The sequence below is a fragment of the Neophocaena asiaeorientalis genome, unplaced genomic scaffold (assembly GCF_003031525.2).
Source record: "Neophocaena asiaeorientalis asiaeorientalis breed wild unplaced genomic scaffold, Neophocaena_asiaeorientalis_V1.1 scaffold115, whole genome shotgun sequence".
In the NCBI taxonomy this organism is placed as follows: domain Eukaryota; kingdom Metazoa; phylum Chordata; class Mammalia; order Artiodactyla; family Phocoenidae; genus Neophocaena; species Neophocaena asiaeorientalis.
This window is the reverse complement of record NW_020173132.1, coordinates 1634015-1654677: the sequence shown is the minus strand read 5'-3', so window position 1 is coordinate 1654677 and position 20663 is coordinate 1634015. Positions and strand designations below refer to the sequence as shown.

At 42.0% G+C, this 20663-nt stretch overlaps 1 protein-coding gene across 1 annotated transcript in view; it reads right to left on the bottom strand.

Moving 5' to 3' along the window:
- Positions 1-20663, bottom strand: part of SPOCK3 (SPARC (osteonectin), cwcv and kazal like domains proteoglycan 3) — a 264404-nt gene that overhangs the window by 12669 nt on the left and 231072 nt on the right. The window contains exon 6 of the mRNA XM_024744113.1: positions 1099-1320. Within this exon, the coding sequence (XP_024599881.1) occupies positions 1099-1320 (222 nt within the window). The remainder of the gene's footprint in view (positions 1-1098; positions 1321-20663) is intronic.

Sequence of the window (20663 nt, the reverse complement as noted above, 5' to 3'; positions counted from 1 at the left end):
ACTCCCAATTTGTTTTTCAAAATTAGCATCGAAGTCACACATGTCATTTTTTCTTAGTTTCCCCAAACTTCATCATAATTTGAATGTTTTGGGTCTATTTCCCTTAGACACAATTTTAGTTATCGTTTGGCTGATTACATAAGCATGGCTTCAATTTTCCCTTACGTTACCGTTTCCTACTGAAGCAGGACCCATAAAGGACAAGCCTCATCCAACCCTTCAGGCTGCCTCGCCTCTCCTGGGGAATCGAGACTCTTTCTTTGCTAGCGCATTTTCATAAAGCTAAGTTATCTAAAAAGTTTGAAAGGCTAAGTCATTTGAAAATCAAAAGTGTAAAAATAACTTTATGGTGAATGCTGTGGTTCATTTGGCTCATTTAATAAGATCACAAAATAGAACATTAAAACTACACAGTGCGGTGATAAAAAACCCATGGGCAAGGCAGATAGCAAATTCATTTAAACGATTACTTTTAATATCTCTGTTCTCATATCTCTGTTTCTTGGTGGTTCATAATGGAAACTATAATGAAGTGCATTAATAAAAAGTATTAATTACTATTTTTCATGTCATTTAGCGTGTTCCGCATCCCTGAGTTATACTGTTCAACGTGCTGCTTATTTGCTCTTTTATTAAACACTCTAATTGGAAAACTATTCCTCACAATGAATGGGGTGTCACATACCGGTTTTCTTTTTAATTGAAAAAAATTTAAAAAAAATTTTTCCTTGGAGTGTAGTTGATTTACAACGTTGTGTCAGTTTCAGGTGTACAGCAAGGTGAATCAGTTATACACATGTACATATGTCCTCTCTTTTGTGGATTCTTTTCCCATTTAGGCCATTGCAGAGTATTGAGTAGAGCTCCCTGTGCTGTACAGCAGGTCCCTATCAGTTACCTATTTTATACATAGTGGTGTGTGTATGTCAACCTCAGTCTCCCAATTCCCCCCCGAACCCTTTCTCCCTGGGAGCCAAAAGTTTTGTTTTCTGCACGTGTAACTCTGTCTCTATTTTGTAAATTGAGGACAGGGTACAAATGAGCTTGTCTGTAGTGCATGGCTTTACTGCACGGACAAGATGGCCTTTGGCTTGGTACCTTGCTGCCTCTGGAAGCAGTAGCACCACTCGTTGTTGGAGATGGAGCTGTCCTTGTACGTGTCACAGGAGCTGAAGAAGGCCTCCGCGCACCGCTCGTTCTTATCCAGGTAAATGCTCCCAAGCTCCGACTGGTCCAGGAGCAGGTCGTAGTTTGTATCAAGTCTGTTAAACATCCAGCCGAGTGAATCCTTGCAAATTGGCAAAATACTGGTATCAAATCCTAAAGGCAAAGATGGAAAGATATTAGCTAAACATGAAAGTTGCCATCAGCAGCAAGCAAAGTAAAGAAGTGTCACAGCGGGTTTGTAAGAACAAATCTGACTCCATGTTAGATCTGTTTCTTTTTCATTAACCTTTGTACTCTATTGCTTTTGCTACAGTTAAGAATGTTGCCTACAGCCTAACATACACAGGATAGCCCAGTTCTCAAGGCTCTGACCTTTAAGGGGGTAACATTTTTCCATTCATATAGAGATAAAAAGTTGCCCGACAGAGAATAACATTTGTCTCGTTGGAGGTTTACAGGAACATCGTGACCTGACCTGCGTGGACAGATGCAAGATCAAGGATTCTGACACCGTGAAGTTCACAACAACCAGCCACGCCCCTCCCCCACCCGCCTTTAAAAATGCTTTGCTGAAACCCTTCTGGGAGTTTGGGGTTTTTTGGGCCTGAGCCACCCATCGACTTGCTTGGCCCTGCAATACACTATTCTCTGCTCCAAAACCTGACGTTTCGATTTGTTTGGCCTCACTGTACGTCACACATACGAATGTGCAGTCAGGTTCCTTAGGGCACCTACTCAACAGTCAGAAGTCGGGCTTACATCCACCTTGAGTAACTGGTTTCAGAGTGAAGTGGGGTAGTAATACACACCTCTCAGGATAGCTGTGAGAGTTAACTAACCAGAATACAAGGCGTCTAGTACTACTAACCCAGTCTTTCGTTCAGTGGCACTTACTCCTGTAATTATATATTATTTACTATTCTTTTTGCTGTTCAGGCTTTTTCTGAATAAATATGCTAGACACATGCCTTGCTAGGTGGATATAGCTATAACTGAATAATAATACCCTACTCGTAAAGAAATAAAATTCATTTTTCATTCAAAGAAATGAGAATGCCCTTTGAACAAAAGTATAATTAACACATAATAAATAATAACTTCAATAACGCTCTGTATCTCGGTACAACCATAGTGACCGTGATAGTTCACAAGTAAGATCCGAAGCAAGAAGAACCAGCAGGTACTTTACACACTGCTCTGTCTTCTGCTTCCCACAGGCAACCTTCTAAGCACACAGCCACTAGAGTTAGGAAGCAGGGTGCGCTGGCAGCAGATGGGCATCAGAGCCACACACCATCGAAGTGTGGGTTACCCGGGTCAGCTGCTGACCTCGTGAAGGCCCGGTGTCCTAAAAAGCAGCAGATGCAACGTCAGCGTGTGAAGCGTAACTGGGAAATTGACTTTCAACTCTTCTTATCTGTCAGGTTTAAGCTACCTTGAACGCGGGTTTTGTCACCCCCGGTTTTTGTTTTATTTGCTACTTTTCACGCATTGCGAGTGAAAAATACCATACTCGCGTCACTGGTATGGGAGAGAGGGTGTGTTTGGAGATATGATGGCTTTCTGAAGGCCGAGCATCAGAAAGACTGAACCTTCGACGGCAGGGGCTGAGGAGCCGTTGAGCCGTTTACGAGCGGAACCCCTCTCGGGGGTAGTGACGTGTATGTTCTAACAGTTACCTGCACTATCTTGATAATTTTAGTCTGTTGAAATTCGAGATGCAAGAGTAAGTGCAGATATAGATATTGAAGGTTTCCTGTTCGAATCCTGTCTAGCATTTTAAGGATACTTAGGATTAAAAATGAAACAGGACTTAAACAATTCATAATTTCACCACCTTTTCAGGGTTTCTTTTACTAATAAATTCAGAGCATATTTAGTGCTTTCTACCTGTGCATCACTGTTTCGCAATGGGGGCCAAAGGTGAAGTGATATTGTGACACTTTCATAAAAGCAGAGAGACAGAAATTCAGTGCTTTTCTCACTGTTTGTATTTTTCTTTGTAAAATTGTTTGCAGAGCCAAACAGAATTCTCCCAAACAAACAGACAGAGAGCAAACACGAACTGCTCAATTCCTATTGACTTTCCAGGTCTTGACCCTGGCTCTGAGAATGCAGGGTGCAAACATACAGACAAGACCCCATTCTCTTAAGAGTTTATTTTGAAAACCAGCCTGGTTTGAGATATTGGTTGAAACTGCCTCTTACCACCCAAAGTTGTCAAATGCCCAGGGATTACATGAAGAACGCAACCTGCAGAAAAAGATATACTAAAGTCTGTAAAACCATTCAAAGAACCCGAGTTCGGGGTGTGAGATTCTGGTGTGCCTTGGACCCCACCCTTCCGTCCCCAGTTCATTTTAGGAGGCAATGGAGAAACTTAACTGCCTTCAGCAAGATCTTTTTTGACCCACCTCCTAGAGTAGAGAAAATAAAAACAAAAATAAACAAATGGGGCCTAATTAAAAGCTTTTATACGGCAAAGGAAACCATAAACAAAAGACAAACCACAGAATGGGAGAAAATATTTGCAAACAATGCAACCGACAAGGGATTAATCTCCAAAAATACAAACAGCTCATGCAGCTCAATATCAAAAAATCAAACAACCCGATCAAAAAATGGGCCGAAGACCTAAATAGACATTTCTCCAAAGAAGACATACAGATGGCCAACAAACACATCAAAAGATGCTCAACATCACTAATTATTAGAGAAATGCAAATCAAAACTACAATGAGGTAGTACCTCACACCAGTCAGAATGGCGATCGTCAAAAATTCTACGAACAGTAAATGCTGGAGAGGGTGTGGAGAAAAAGGGAACCCTCTTGCACTGTTGGTGGGAATGTAAATTGATACAGCCACTATGGAGAACAGTATGAAGGTTCCTTAAAAAACTAAAATTAGAATTACCATATGACCCAGCAATCCCACTACTGGGCATATACCCTGAGAAAACCGTAATTCGAAGACATACACGCACCCCAATGTTCACAGCAGCACTATTTACAATAGCGGGACATGGAAGCAACCTAAATGTCCATTGACAGATGAATGGATAAAGGTGTGGTACATATACACAATGGAATATTACTCAGCCATAAAAACGAATGAAATAGTGCCATTTGAAGACACGTGGATGGAGCTAGAGACTGTCATACAGAGTGATGGAAGTCAGAAAGAGAAAAACAAATGTTGTATATTAACGCATATATGTGGAATCTAGAGAAATGGTATAGATGATCTTATTTGTGAAGCAGAAATAGAGACACAGATGTGGAGAACAAACGTATGGATACCACGGGGGAAAAGGGGTGGTGGTGGGATGAATTGGGAGATGGGGATTAAGACATATATACTATTGATACTATGTATAAAATAGATAACCAATGAGAACCTACTGTATAGCACAGGGAACTCTACTCAAGTGCTCTGTGGTGACCTAAATGGGAAGGAAATCCAAAAAAGAGGGGATATATGTATACGTATAGCTGATTCATTTTGCCGTACAGCAGAAACTAACACAGCATTGTAAAGCAACTATACTCCAATAAAAGTTAATTAAAAAAGAGAAGGAAACTTACCTGCCTTTATGAACAAAAGGTCTTGGAAGAGGAGGAAGGACACTGGGAGTTAGTGATGCGAGTTTATCCCATCTCCCCACCTACTTCTGAAGGGAAGGGTCATCTGGCGAGCCTCCCAGAGCTCTGCACTGGGTCGGGGGTGGGGGGGGGCTGCAAGAGCATCCCGTAACTGCACCAGTCTGCAAGGACAGGGAGAGTCTGACCCCTGGGGGAAGGCCTGCTTATCTGCTTTTTGATGAGTCCTGTTGCTGCCAAAGTGGGAAAGGCAGCTGGAGTACAGCGGCAGGGACGGCTCTGGGTCAAGCAGAGCCTGGAGGCTCACTCTGGGTGCTGGGATGCTGAGGTGGATGGGATACAGGGCACCCCAGAGGAGGTGAGCAGAAGCCAGTGGCTGGGGATCAACAAGAGAGCTCCCTGTTGGGAGGAGTGATGGAGGACCAGCGCAGAGACCACAGAGCAAGCGTACCCTGTCCTCAGCAGTGAGGCTGCAGTTCTGACGTGATCGGACTTTGTTTTATTGGGTGGGCCCAAGAGTGCCTTCGGTTTCTCACGTAAAAATAAAAGACACAGTTTTCATTTTCACCAAGAACTTTACGGAACAGCGTATTCACCCTTTTGCTCCATTACTTTCTGCCATTTTTCAGGCAACTTGATAATTCCATCTTCCCCAAACTTTTTATCTCTTTGAGCAAAGAACTGTTCCAGGTGCCTTTTACAGTCTTCCAGGGAATTGAAATTTTCTCCATTAAGAGAATTTTGTAAAGACTGAAATAAATGGAAATCGGAAGGTGCAAGGTCTGGTGAATACGGCAGATGAATCAGAACTTCCCAGCCAAGCTGTAACAGTTTCTGCCTTATCAAAAAGTTTCTGGTTATCAAAAAACATGTGGTCTTGTATTATCCTGATGGAAGATTATGTGTTTTCTGTTGATTAATTCTGGACGCTTCTTGCTGAGTGCTGCTTTCAGTTGGTCTGATTAGGAGCAGTAATTGTTGGAATTATTCATCTGGTTTTCTGGAAGGAGCTCGTGATAGAGGACTCCCTTCCAATCCCACCATATACACACATCACCTTCTTTGGATGAAGACCGGCCTTTGGTGTGGTTGGTGGTGGTTCATTTCACTTGCCCCATGATCTCTTCTGTTCCACATTGTTGTACAGTATCCATTTTTCATTGCCCGTCACAACTGGTTTTAAACATGTAACGTTTTCATTACGTTTCAGTAGAGAATCGCATGCAGAAATACAGTCAAAAAGGTTTTTCTCGCTTAACTTAGGTGGAACCCAAATGTCAAAGCAAATTCACATAACCAAGCTGGTGCAAATGATTTTCAACACTTGATTTAGATATTTTGAGTACGTCAGCTGTCTCCTGCGTGGTCTAACACTGATTGTTCTCAATTGTCTCGATTTGATCGCTGTCAACGTCAACTGGTCTACCCGACCGTGGAGCATCGCCCAGCGAGAAATCTCCAGCACGAAACTTCGCAAACCACTTTTGACACGTTCGATCAGCCACAGCGCCTTCTCCATACGCTGCACAAATCTTTTTGTGCCTTTCAGTTTCGTCTTTACCTTTCTTGAAATAATAAAGCATAATATGCCGAAAATGTTGCTTTTTTCCCTTCTGTCTTCAATATTAAAATGGCTACACAAAAGCACACCAATTTTGATGTCTTTTTTTAAATGCACGCTGATATGACAGCTGTCACATACAAACTAACAGAATTGTTTCAAATGAAGTTAAAGACAGCTAAGTGCTACTAGAGCCATCTTACGGAGAAAACCGAACGAAACTTTTGGCCAACCCAGTAGAAGGAAAACAGCCTCTGCACAGCATTAGATGGGAACTGGGCTGGAAGCTGGGAGACCAGCAGGAAGTAACCATCACAGCCCTCGTGAGAGATTTTTGTGGGTTGTTTGTATCACATCTTCACTCGAGCTTCTTTTGGACAATCATCACTCTTTAAAATATAAGTTTTAAAATGATCTCTGCCCAGCTTTTATGACGTGCCAGCCAACATCCTTGTCAGTTTTAATGCCTTGTTATTTTTCTCAGTATAGGGTGAAAGAAAAGTGGTCTTAACCATTCAGTGGTTTTTGTAGCTCTACTTTGAGGAGAGCTTGTCTACAAATCAGATATCAACATGAAAGAATATTTCTGAAAATATGACATGCATAGATACTTAACAAACCTTAGACACAACAGGACCAAGAGTTTATCCTTTATGTTACAAAGAAACGGACTTCTTATAGATTACATGCCCGGTGAACAATCAATTTGATGACGTGTGACGTCTTAGACGGAGAATGTCAGGGAATCTGATTTGGATTCAGGTCACTGGCCTGAGTTCTGCCACTACCTCGTTGTGGTTAAGTTATTTAATGTATCAAGGCTGTAATGTCCACATTGAGACAATGTGGGGATTTTTAAAGTATGATCTCCATGTTACCCTGGAGATAAAAAATACAGTGAGTTTACGTTATTTGAATGACAAATTTATACACAAAGTTGTGTTACAAGGGTCACGGGAATGATAAGTAACAGAAAAGGACTACAAATAAAATGATTCTGATAGTCTAAACTATCAATAAATGTATACTATTCAGTACGATTCTGTTGCTGCTACAAATATAAAATAAAATTAATTTGGAAAAAATTTTAAACTTTTGGAGCCACAGATACTATGTGGTGACTTTGAGCATTCTTGGATATGCTACTGTATATTTATTATATATAATACAGTACAAATATTATATATGTATATATATATATAGAGAGAGAGAGAGAGAGAGAGAGAGAGAGAGAGAGAGAGGGAGAGAAAAGAACTTTAGGTCCAGCCAGAAATCTGACTTGGGTCACCAAAGTAAAAACTCTTGCTTTCACCCAATTTCTGAAGTCTACTTTGCCTCATAGAAACATAACCACTCCAGCTTTCGTATGATTAGTATTTCCACTATTTTACTTTCAACTAATTTGCATTTTATATTTAAAATGGGTCTCTGAGAGACAGCACGGTAATGAGTCTCACACTTTTTCCAAGTCTGACAATCTCGGCCTTTTTACTGAAGTGTTAAGGCCACATGCATTTAATATTATCAAAATGGTTGTATTTAAAACTTCCATCTTGTTATTATTTGATTTCTCCCTCTATGATTTGTCTTTTCCTGTCTTGTTTTTATTAAACATGTTGCTTTTAGTTTTTATGATTCCCACTTAATCTCCACTATCGGTTTATGTGGCAGGCAAAACCGTGGTCCCTCAAAGATATCCACGTGGACCTATGTGATGCCATATCCAAAAGGGAGTTATGAGTATGGGTGGAATTAAAGTTCCTAATCAGTTGACTTTAAAATTGGGAGCTCATCATGGATTATCTGCATTGACCCAACCTAATCACATAAACCCTTAAAAGTAAAGAACTTTTCCCAGCTGTAGTCAGACAGAAATGACACAGGAAAAAAAAGGCTTTAAAGACGGAGGAAGGAGGCTGTGAGCCCAGGAACACGGGTGGTCCCTAGGAACTGAGCACAACACATAGGAAAGGGGGCCCTGGTCCTACAGCCGCAGGAGCCGAATTCTGACCACCATCCACCGACCAGGGAAATGGATCCTCTCCTGGAGCCTCCGACACCTTGATCTTAGTGTGGTGAGACCTGCGTTACACCTCGGACCTACAGAGCTGTAAAACAATGAAAATGTGCTCCGAAACTACTAAGTTTTGAGGTAATGCTACATCAGCAGTAGAAAACTAACGTAGTTTATTCACTATATTTATTTTATTGTTTGGTGGTTGCCCAGGGTTTACAGTATACGTCACTGGCTATCATGTCTACCTTCAAATGATGTCACAGCCTTGACATCTGCTGTAAGGAACTTACCAGAGTGTACTTAGACCCCAATTCCTCCACACTTTCTGCAATTCATCCATTTTAATTCTACGTATTATAAACCCCACGCGCTGTTACAATGTTTGCTCTAAACAACTTAATAGCTTTTCAAGTGATTAAAAATGAGAAAAGAAACCCTTTTAAAGGAAACTTTGTTTTCTACGCATAACACTCTGACACCAAGTGTGTGGGTTTTCCGCCCAGCAGTACTCTATTTTCTGTGGACGGCAGTGAGGGTCCTGCAGCTCAGTTCAGTCCTTACCTCTGTCCTCAGATCCCAGAGCCTATGGGCTGAGCTCCACAAGACGGCGCCCACCCCACATACCAGCCGCGAGAGGTGGGGACTTGGGTCGACTGGGTTGCAGATGGGGGTTCCCACAACACTCCTCAGGTTCTGACTTATTAGAATGGCTCAGAACTCCGGGAAAACATTACCTACGTTTGCCAGTTCATTATAAAGGCAATTATAAAAGATAGCAATAGACAGCCCAATGAAGCGGTACCCAAGGGGAGTTCTGGAAGGTTCCCGGGCCGGAGCTTGTGTCCCACGGGGCTGGAATGTGTCACCCTCTCAACACGGGGGTGCACCCACCAACCCAGAAGTTCTCTGGACCCTGTGACTGGGGACTCTATAGAGACTCCATCACGGAGGCATGAATGACTATTAACTCCATCTCCTCCCGAGAGGACGGAGCGGGCCTGAAAGCTCCTCCCTCCTAACAGGGGCTTGGTCTTTCTGGGGACCGCCCCCCAACCTGAGGCCATCCAGGAGCCCCAGAGTCGCCCCCTTCCGTAGAAGACGCTCCTTTCACCCAGCAGTTCCAGGGGATTCGGGAGCTCTGTGAAGGAGCTCCTATTACTCTCATCACGCAGGAAATAACAAGGGTTTTAGGAATCCTGTGTCAGGAACTGGGGTCAAAGACCAGATATTAGAACAAGATATGCTCCCAGCACCTCTACTACTCAGGAAATTAGGGTAACACAGGCTCTGTGTCAGGAAACCTGGGCAGGGACCAAATGCATTATTTCTCACCATGTCACATGTCACCCCGATAGTCCTCTGCGTAGATAGAAACTTCCCCATGGCATCACTACCTTCTAGAAATTCCTGTAACATTTCTTGAAATCTCTCAACTTTGGATTGTTTAAAATGTCTTGATTTTAGGGCTTCCCTTGTGGCGCAGTGGTTGAGAGTCTGCCTGCCGATGCAGGGGACACGGGTTCGTGCCCCGGTCCGGGAAGATCCCACATGCCGCGGAGCGTCTGAGCTCGTGAGCCACGGCCACTGAGCCTGTGCGTCCGGAGCCTGTGCTCCGCAACGGGAGAGGCCACAATAGTGAGAGGCCCGCGTACCGCAAAAAAAAAAAAAAAAAGTCTTGATTTTAGCTTTCTTTGCCAAGGATGGTAGTTTTTTTTCTTTTCTTTAAGCACATTAGAAATGTTCCACTGTGTTCTGGCCTCAAGTTCTCTGGCGAAAAGCTTGCCGATGTCCTGATCTCTGTTCCTCCCCACTTTATTGTTCTTCCAGCTGCTTTTAAGAGGCTCTTCTTAATGCTGACTTCCGGCATTTTGATCAGGGTATGCTTTGGTTCGTTCTTCTTTGTTTGTTTCTTGATGTTTGTTGTACTTGTATCTGTGGGTTTATAATATTCATCAAGTTCAGAAAATTTCAGCCATTATTTCTTCATATAACTTTCTAAGCCTCACACCTCCAGTACTGTTATTCATAGGTAACGTATCTGACATGGCCCCAGAGTTCACTAAGACACAGGCTTCTGTTTGTTTCTTTCTTCCTATGTGCTTTATTTTGGGTAGTTTCTATCATCTCTCTTCAGGTACATGGACTTTTTCTTCTGCAGTGTCCACCGTGCTTTTAACTCACCCAGCACATTCTTCATTTCTTGCCAGCTTCCCCAGACGTACTATGTGGGTGTTTTCTTCATATATCCCCTCTTGCAACTGCTGTCCCTGTTTACCTTTATATAGCTGCGCATATCAATAATATTTACAATAGTTGTTGCAGGTCCCTGTATACTCGTCCCACCGTCACTGTTATTTCTGGGTGTATTTTCTGGACTGCAGTTTCTCCAAGTTGTGGACCATATTTTTATGCTTCACAGCATACAGCATACTTGGCAGATCTCAACTGGATGCCGCACCTTGTGAATTTTAAGTTATCGGTGGCTGGGTTTTCTGGAATACCTCTACGTGTTATACTTACTTCTGGCATGAAGTTAAAAACCTGCACGTCAGTCTGACTCTGAAGGCAGCTTTAAGGCTTTGTTATGTGGGTGCAGAGCAGACCTTCACTCCAGGACAGATATAGTCCCACCAGCAAAGCAAGTCTTATTTCACCACAGGGAAGAACACCCATTTCTTCATCTACTCACCACTGGGTTGTGGCCAGTTTTGTAATTATAAGTAAAGTTGCCATAAACATTCACATATATGTTTCTATGTGAGTGTACGTTGTAATTTCTCAAGGATAAATATCTTGAGATGGGATTTCTGGGTCACATGGTACGTTTATGTTCCTTCTAGAAAACACTGCCCGACCGTTCTTCAAAGCGGCTGCACAACTTTGCACTCCCACCACCAGCGGACGAGAGACACAGTTACCCAGGCCCCACCTAGCACTGCTATTCATTTGGAGCCATTCTCATAAGGATGTAACACGCATCTCACTGTGAACAAAAGTTTAGCATCTCCCTAATGTTGATGGACGTCCAGATTCTTTTCATGTGTTAATTACATCATATCCCTTCTTTGGTGATATGTACAGATGTTCTGCCCACTTTTAGTTGGGTTGTTTGTTTTACCACTATTGAGAAATGAGTGTTATTTATATTTCCTAGATGCAAGTCCTTTATCAGATATGTATTTGCCAATATTTTGTCCCACTTTGTGGCTTGTCTTTTCAACGCTTCATCAGTAGCTTTCAAAAATCAAACATTTTTAACGCTGATGGAGTTTGGCATCACTTTTTCCTTTTATGCATCGTGTCTAAGAAACCTCTGCTGACCAAAGGTGACGTGTGTTTGTGCTTATGTTTTCTCCTATAAGTTTTATAGTCTTAGGCTGTCCACTTAGGACTGACTTTTACTTGAGGTAAATGATGACTTTGGGACTCTCTTCCATGGACTGCTCTGTTGGACACAAGTGAAACTCAGGCCACCCTTACCCCACTTGGGGAGAAAGTGAACCTCCCAGCTAGGAGCAGGGACTACACGTTCCCTTGTGCTCTGCACGTGCTGTAGGGCCTTGTGTTGCCCCATCGCGGGACGCACTGCAGCCTGGGCCCAGTGATCACATGGCCTGCCGGCCACGGCAGCTCCTCAGAGGGAAGCAGACACCAAGCTCTGGACCACTGCCTGGTTTCCCCAGGCTCTCTCCTGGTCACAGAGCCCAGGACGAGGTACACAGACGTGGTCCCTTCCCCAGGGTGGGCTGCTTGTCCCACTTCTAATCCCGACACCACCAGGGTCACTGCGGGCTTTGTTCCCGTAGCCGCGCATCTCAAAGGGAAAACCAGGCGCAAATGGGATCCCCTCCCCACCCTGTCCCAGCATCTCTACTTTCTTTCCTGGGCCTCAGAACTGCAGTCAAGGATAATCAGTCAAAATCAGTGCAAGGAACCCCAGGATCTTAAAGACAGTGACGCAAAATTAGTACCTTTATGGATTATTATGAATGATCCCCTTTTAGTTTATATGTAATTAACTTTAAAACTAGTGAGAAGGTAATACTTCATATAAAAAAATTACTCATAAATACATTTAACTCGTTACCAACCTTCGCATTTTCCTGCAGATGTTAGAACACGGGGACGCAATGCTACGAGTGATACAGTCGAGACTAAATAAACAGAAAGTACATAAACTGTATTTAAAAAGCACGTGATGCTGTCTGCTTCTAGTATTTCTAAAAATGGCTTGCTCCCTATTCTTCTCCACTGCTCTGACTGGGTCTGTGTTGTGCGTCTGGGTTATAATGTGGCCCCAGTGTCCCAGCTGCGACATTCTTCTCATAAAAGGCTCAATGCCCAATTTCCAGGAGCTCACGACTCACAGTGTTATCATAAAGACGGGGGATCTGTGTGTGAAATGCTTTCCCATTGTCACAAAAAGGATCAAATCTGCTAGTCTGTCAATATGAGATGAGAGAAAAAATAACTGAGGGATAATTTAAATTTATAAAACTGAAATATGTATCAGTTAGGAAACTGACACAACGCAACATTCAAAAATGGTTTTTTAGAGTCTAAGGTAATTTGTACCTTATAACAAATTCAGAAATAACACACAGCTAGCTACGTATGGTTTGCTCAGAGTGGCTTCAGGTCACAGGCTGTGGTTCTGCATGGCGTGGCCTGAAGGTCTCCGACGGCTGTGACTTCCTGAAAGTTCCCCTTAGGTCTTTGCAAGGTTCTCCTCGCTTGAGAATGATAACTTTCATGAACTTTTATGATAGTTTTTTGAAACAGAAGTAACCTAGGGCTCAATCTTATAATAACTGTCATGCTTGAGATACTTATATTTTTAGGATGTTAAAAATAAGTATGTGGCTTTCATCTGCATTAAAAGAATATTATATGCAAACAATTATATTAAAAAGGATAAAATTACCATGTCTGCATGCAGACAAGGATGGGAACGGCATTTAGGAGGAGGTTAGGTCATTTACTTTCTTCTCCTCTCCAGCGTTCCTGAGATATAGTTGACATAACATTGTATTATTTAGTCCAAAGTGTGCAGCATATCTCTTAGCAACTTTCAAATACACAACAGAGCGTTGTTAGCTGTAGTGGCCATGCTGTACATTACATCCCAGGACTTATGTATCCCCAGAACCTCTTATCTTCTAAGTGGAAGTTTGTACCTTTCAATCCCTTTACTCAGGTCCCACATCACCCATGCCCACCTCTGGGAACTACCAATCTGCTCTCTGTAGCCATGAGTTCTTTTTTTTTTAGATTCCTCATACACACCTCATATGAGGAATAGGGTATTTGTCTTTCTCTGTCTGACTTATTTCACTTCTATCTGGGATATTTAAAAGAGAACATTTAAGTAAAGCCACGGTAATTGATTTATGTTGTAAAATTTGTCATTATCTTAAAACGCTTTCAATAGTTAAACTGAAATTTTTTAACGTGGTGTGAGACTCTATCAAAGTTTGTCTGAAAAAAGTAATTCTATATTTTACTTGTTACTTATTTTGTAACTTAGGTGTTGCTCAGCCATCAAGCATAGCTAGGGTGGGAAGCTGGGCACTGTGTTGAAAATAAATTACAACGAACCTTGTGGCAGAAGATAATGCTTAACTCTTGAGACATTTTACAACATTCTCTCCTTTTATTTATTAATCCATTTTTGTCAGTGTCCTTCCTTTATCTGTTCCTTAAGTATTGGTATTCTATCTAAAGTATGACACAAATGAACGTATCTACGAAACAGAAACAGACTCAGCCAGAGAACAGACTTGTGGCTGCCGAGGAGGAAGGAGCGGGTAGGGGAGGGAGGGATTGGGAGTGTGGGATTAGCAGATGCAAACTAATATATGTAGGATGGATAAACAACAAGGTCCTGCTGTGTAGCACAGGGAACTATATTCAATATCCTGTGATAAACCATAATGGAAAAGAGTATTAAACAAAAGGCTGTAAAAAAATAGTAAATATTGGTATTCTAAGAACTCATTTCTCAACTCATTTTTTTCTATTTATTCACACCAGCTCGTGTAGGGATCACTCACTCACGAGGTCTTAACCAACGTCCCTCAGAGCCCACAGCCTATGTCTTCAGCTCCCCTACCTTTTCTGAGGTTCACACTACGTAAGTATAAGCACAGGTCTTATCATATAAGACATTGTATGATAACAGTACACTGATTATATAATCAGATATACGCATATCTCAGACAAGTGTGGTTTATAGGATATAGTCTGAAGCCACTTTTATTTTTCCTCTGATGCTCTCTACACATTTGTTCTTTGGCGAAAGTTTCATTCTATCTCTGGGTGAAAACTCAGGTGGTCCCCTAATTCCTTCAGCTCGGCTTCAGGTAACAAGTGTAGGTGAACTGGCATTTCAGAACGCCTGACTTCACGTCACCCACACAGCCCCAAATCTGAACCTCCCGGTCACTACCTGGGGATGTGGCAGAGGCAGTCATGTAAGCGGAGCATTATGTACCCCAATCCTTCTTCACTCCCTTTTTTTCTTATGACTCTCCTCTTACTTTCTCTTTTTTTTTATGACCACCTCCAGTTTGGGAGTAGGTGAAGGATACTTAAGGGCGGGTGGGGAGTTTCTCACCACACTGATGTCTGGCTGAGGACGGCTTTGTGCTGGGGGCGTTCATCAGGCTTTGAAAGCTTCACCTATCTTTCTCCTTGTAGATCCTTGTATGGACCTTCCAGGGCTCCCCGGTGTGAACAACTGCATGTCCTGGGTATGTGACACTCCTCCGCCATCACCTCAGCCCCTGTGCACCGGGTGGTCCATTCTCTGTTGGGACTTACTCACTACTCCCTCTTGGGCAGAATCACGCTGGTTCTCACTCACATGGCTCAAATATCGTCCACAGTAAATATCCTTGTGTGTCTTGACCAAACACACAACTCCAAAGCAGCAGCAACTTTCCTTTGCTTTGACATCAAACAAGTAAGCAGCTCATGACTGTCTCTGACTCTCAGATTTTCCTGGTGAAATTCAGACCAGAATCCAATTGTCTGGGAACACACAGAAAACTGAGCGGTTTTGTTGAAATCTGTCCCTCAATTTGAAGTGAAAGGAAGTACAAATCTATCATCTTCTTAGATAACATTAAAAACTTTGGACAGTAAAACGTAAGTTTTTTTTGTTTTGTTTTTTTGCTGTATGCGGGCCTCTCACTGTTGAAGCCTCTCCCATTGTGGAGCACAGGCTCCGGACGCGCAGGCTCAGCGGCCATGGCTCACGGGCCCAGCCGCTCCGCCGCACGTGGGATCTTCCCGGACCGGGGCACGAACCCGTGTCCGCTGCATCCGCAGGCGGACTCTCAACCACTGCGCCACCAGGGAAGCCCCATAAGTTTGTTTTGAGGTAGTGAATACATTTAGGGAAAGACATCCAAAGCAGTACAAGTCGTTCATTATCAGCCCAGGACAGGGATCCGGGGAAGGAAACGCTTAGACAAGACTCACTCAGGGACTCGCTTGGGCAGAAAGACTGATATCCCAGACCTGGTCAGGCACAGTAAGGATAGGGGAGTATCCTTCACTCGTAAAAGGAAAGAGAAATCACTGTGCAGTACCCTCTGAATTTTATATACCCCATGACTTATGAAATATTTAGCATACAGAAATCTTCAATTAAGGATATAAAAATTATCATGGAAATAAATGGTTTATTGTATGAAAATCATCTCCTTAAAATAATCTTTGTAGGTAGAGATATAAAGTACTAGGGATGCCCACCAAAATACTTTTTCCTAATATTAAGGACATGGTTTTAATCATTAAATCTCAAGATACCAAGAACCTGGGTAGAGTTTTGAAATTTGCAAGTTAGCGCCAAGACTAATATGAGTAAATTTGACAAAGAGATAATTTAATCGACAAAAATCTTTCTCTTGTGAGTTGGTACAGATTATCAATATAACTCAACTCAAGAAAGCTTTAAATACATGTATTAATCCCACTCTACAAAAGTTATTTGTATTTATAAGAAAAGAAACAAAAACATTCAGAAACATGATAATAAAGGCAAAATAACAATTAGTAATTTTTGGAAACATTTTTAAAATCTTTAGCCAAGATGAAATAGGAAACTATCCTCTTCGTGCAAGTGTCTTTATATGTCTCTATGTGTACGAGTGTGTCAGAGGCAGCTATCACAATCGACGTGAATTATGTATTTGAACTAGTTTAATATTCTTTGAGTACTGAGAGATCCACTGGGAGGTTACACAAAGACGCAAAGAGCAGAAGTTCATAAGTTCAGAGCCCACAAAATCTATATTCAAATCCCAGCTCTACCACTTACTTATTGTGTGACTTCATGTTTTAACTCTCAACCTTCTTCATTATAAAGTGGAGAAAATAATATCCATCCCGTCCCCTTATCCTCCACATTCACCAATCCTTATAATCCTTTAGAGCACTGAAATTCCCATGAGACATCTAAAATCACTTTTAATAAACGCCTAGCAATGTCTCTTCTCTTCAAAGATGTGGCAAAATTTTCTGAAAGGCAGAAGTTATCAAACACAAAGTCTTTATAATCGAAGATCGTCTCTCAACGTTCCTGAGTGTTTACGCCACTGTAGAGAATGGAGTTATTCACATCTAGAATGTAGACACGTAGCAGTTCAGTCCCTCATCTTAGGGAAATGCAAGCCTATATTAACAACTGCATCTGTTTAGGCAGCAAATATATCAGCATAACTGAGATTCACAAAAAATCAATGAAAAGCCATCCAAAGGAAAGCAAAAACTCATTAAATGTAAATTTTGAAACATAGTCAAATTGACTGATGGATTGCCCTTACTCAATGAAGGTTTAAAATTTTAAAGAGTACTGTAATACCAAAAAACAACAAAAAAAACCAAAAAAGAAGACTGTTAAATTCAGGAAGGAAGAGGGGTAAACAGGAATATGTAATGGAAAATAAAGTATCATTTTAGCCCACCTTGGGTTCAATACACAGGTCTGGTAGATTCAAAGACAAAAATAAGGTAAGACAAAAATCCTCTCCTCAACCTGTCATTTAAACAGTTATTTTAGATTCTGTTTCCAGTAATGTCTGAGTAACATATACTGGACTGATTCTCCCACTCATAAATTGTTAAACTCTGCACATAATTTAAAAAAAAGACAGGAGGGAACCAAAGAGTGGATAAGAAGAAGCAGGCACACTCTGGTGGGTAAGCCACACTCTGAGGAGGGAAGTTCTATGGAGTGAATTCTCAGGTCTCACTGTTTTTGAGCCTGGGGACAGATCTGGCATGGCAAATCACGTGAGGGACAATGTTGGCAAAAGAATGCAGACATTCCAGCTGGCAAGAATCAAAAGACTGTTTAAAACTGCTGAAGATCTAGGTCGAAGAAATTCGGGAAGGAAAAGAGCCAGAGAGCCCAACATTGTCTGCCCTAGATTCTGATGACCCATCAGACACACACACACACACGCACACACGCACACCGTGGACTCAACTCACCTCCACTAGAGGCTGCAAATCTGAACTGAGGTTAGAGCTGGTGCCCAAGAAATATAGTTTTCATTTAGAGCTCAACAAAATTAATCATCTGCTAAAACAAAAAACACTCAGTGGACTAAACTAACATAACAAAGCCTCCCACAATTTAATATCCATAACCTTGGGGGCACCATCCAGAATTAGGAGATCTATAAAGCACCAGGGAAATGCGACATGTTCTTAAAAGAGATGATCAACTGAGAATAAACCTGAGATGAACCAGTTGCTGAGTTAGCGGACAAAATTTTAAAGCAAATAAAATAGCTCTCTTTAATGAAGAAAAAAATATGCTTGTAATAATTGCAATGACAGGAATGATCAGAAGAGAAGTAGAAATTATAAGAAAGAACTAAATAGAAATTCAAGAATAAAATAATAGATAAAGCTGCACAACTTTAAAAAAAATCACAGAGGAAAGCCAAGAGCAGAAGTGACTTCACAGAGGAAAGAAAGATACTTGTGTATAGATCAGCTGCAAGGATCTCCTGGAAGAAAAGCCAGGATCGGAATGAGCAGAGCCTCTGAGACTGTTACATTGTATCAGGGAGCATAACACATGTAATTCAAGCCCAGAAGAGAAGAGAGAGAGAAAGGGGCAGGAGAAGTCGTCGGAGGAAAGGTGGTGGAAGTTTTGATAAATACCTAAATTTACAGATTAAAGAGATGTAACAGTCCTCAAGCAAAAACACAAAGGAGGTCATTTCTAGTCGAACTGTTAAGAACTAAAGATAAACGACACATCACAATTAAACGATTCAGTTAAATCCTGGTATCCCATCAGAAATTACAGAGTCCAGGAAGGAAGGGTTGAATGATATCTTTAAATGAAGAAAGAAAACATGTTTTTAATGCTTTCAAAAATCTATATCCATTGAAAATATTCTTCAGGCAAGAATTCCCTGCTTCCACTGAGGGAGGAAGTTGAAAAGAGTATTTTTCTCACCCTAACAATAAGAAAAATATGAATAATCTACAAAACCACAATTTTTTGAGCTCATCAGGGACTCTGTGTCTCTGGGTAGCGTAATAACTCAGGACCCATGACAGGCTTGGGGCTCCGGAAGGAGACAGTGCGAGCATGTGATCACCTGAGAAAGCCACAGAACATTATATAAGCTATGGAGGAGAACGCAGCCAAGATCTTCCATGAATTGCGGAAGGCTTAGTGTATGTCTACTCTATGACAGCAGACAACCCCTGGAAGCCACAAAAGGAAGAGGGATCCACAAGCACCAACAGATTTTATTCCACAGACCTCAGCAACTGCTTTCAAGAAAGACACGGGGTGGGACAAGAGACCCAGGAAAGCCACCTGAGAAGCAGAAGCTGCTGTGAGAAAGTATGAGGGTCCTCCTATGCCCCCTTTCCTGTACCCCTCACAGAGCAAGCCTGAGGTTCCTGGGGGAGAGCGGGAGCCTCTGTCACCCTGTGGACACAGCTGAGGATACCTCACCACAGGAGTGGGAAAGAAAAGCCCAGCTCTCTCTGAGTGACAGCAGGACAATATTCAGGGTACAGATCACGGGAGAACCCTGCCACCAGCGGAAGATCGGGTCTCTGAGAAGGCCCCACCTCGAGACCCAGGTACATGGTCCTACCTACAGCTACAGCTCAACCAGAACAGAAAGGGATCTCCTAGGTCCGGGTAGCAACTGTCGAATACCGAGTATCAGTAGCCTGCCAGTGGGGGAAAGACCATGAAGGGGGACCTTCCCTGAGGCGGCTGGGTTTCAAAGGAAAATCGTAAAGAAGCGTGTGGAGAAAAAGGCCATGGTAGCTAGCCTCACCACAAGCACAGGGCAGCACAAAGGAATCTGAAGCCTGAGGTGCAGTGAAAGTAATAATAAACAATAATAATAACAATTATTATTATAATAAATAATAAACCAAAGCACAACCAAGTTCAGGTATATGACTGGACCGACTTGATCACCTTATCAAAGGCCAAGCAAAAAAAACAGGAGGCAACGCCACTTCCAGGCACAAATACTATTTACCTCAGTCTTACCATCTACTCAACATGTCCACTTTTAACGAAAGAAACATACAAAAATGGAAGGAAAGTTTTAAAAACATTGCTATGAGACGAAACACTCAATAGGAACAAACTCAGATATGACAGAGGCAGCAACTATCAGAGAAGTAATTTAAAATGAATATGATTAATAGATTAGATGCTGTAGTATAAAAGGTAAAATCTGCATTAAAACTATAGGCAGAAACTGTAAGAACAAAACCCCAAAAGATATGTCAGGAGAAGTAGGGAGAGGGGGCGGGGCAGGAGTGCAGGGCATACAAGGTCTGTAGATCATTATCAAACAGACCAACAGACAGTGACTGAAATGGCAGAAGGGAAAGAGAGAAAATAGGGTAGAAGAAGTATTTCAAGAGTTAATGAAGAATCCTCCAAATTAATGAGATACCTCAGACCATAGAGGTAAGAATCTTAGAGGACACCAAACAGGATAAGAACCAAACAAACAAAGAAACAAAACCTAGACACGTCAGAGTCAAAAACCAGTGATGGGGAGAAAAATCTTTAAAGCAGCTCGAGGCACAATACACATTTCTACAGAGGAACAAAGAGACGAGAATGACCAGCTGACTTCCCAGCTGCAACCACAGAAGCCAGAATACGAGGAAAATTCATCTGTAACGTGCTGAATGAAAATGGGCTCTTGACCCCAAACTATTTACCCAGAGAAATTACCTTTGCAAAAGAAAGGTGAAGTACCTTTCAAGAAACAAAAACGGGAGAGAATTTATTTAAAACAGAT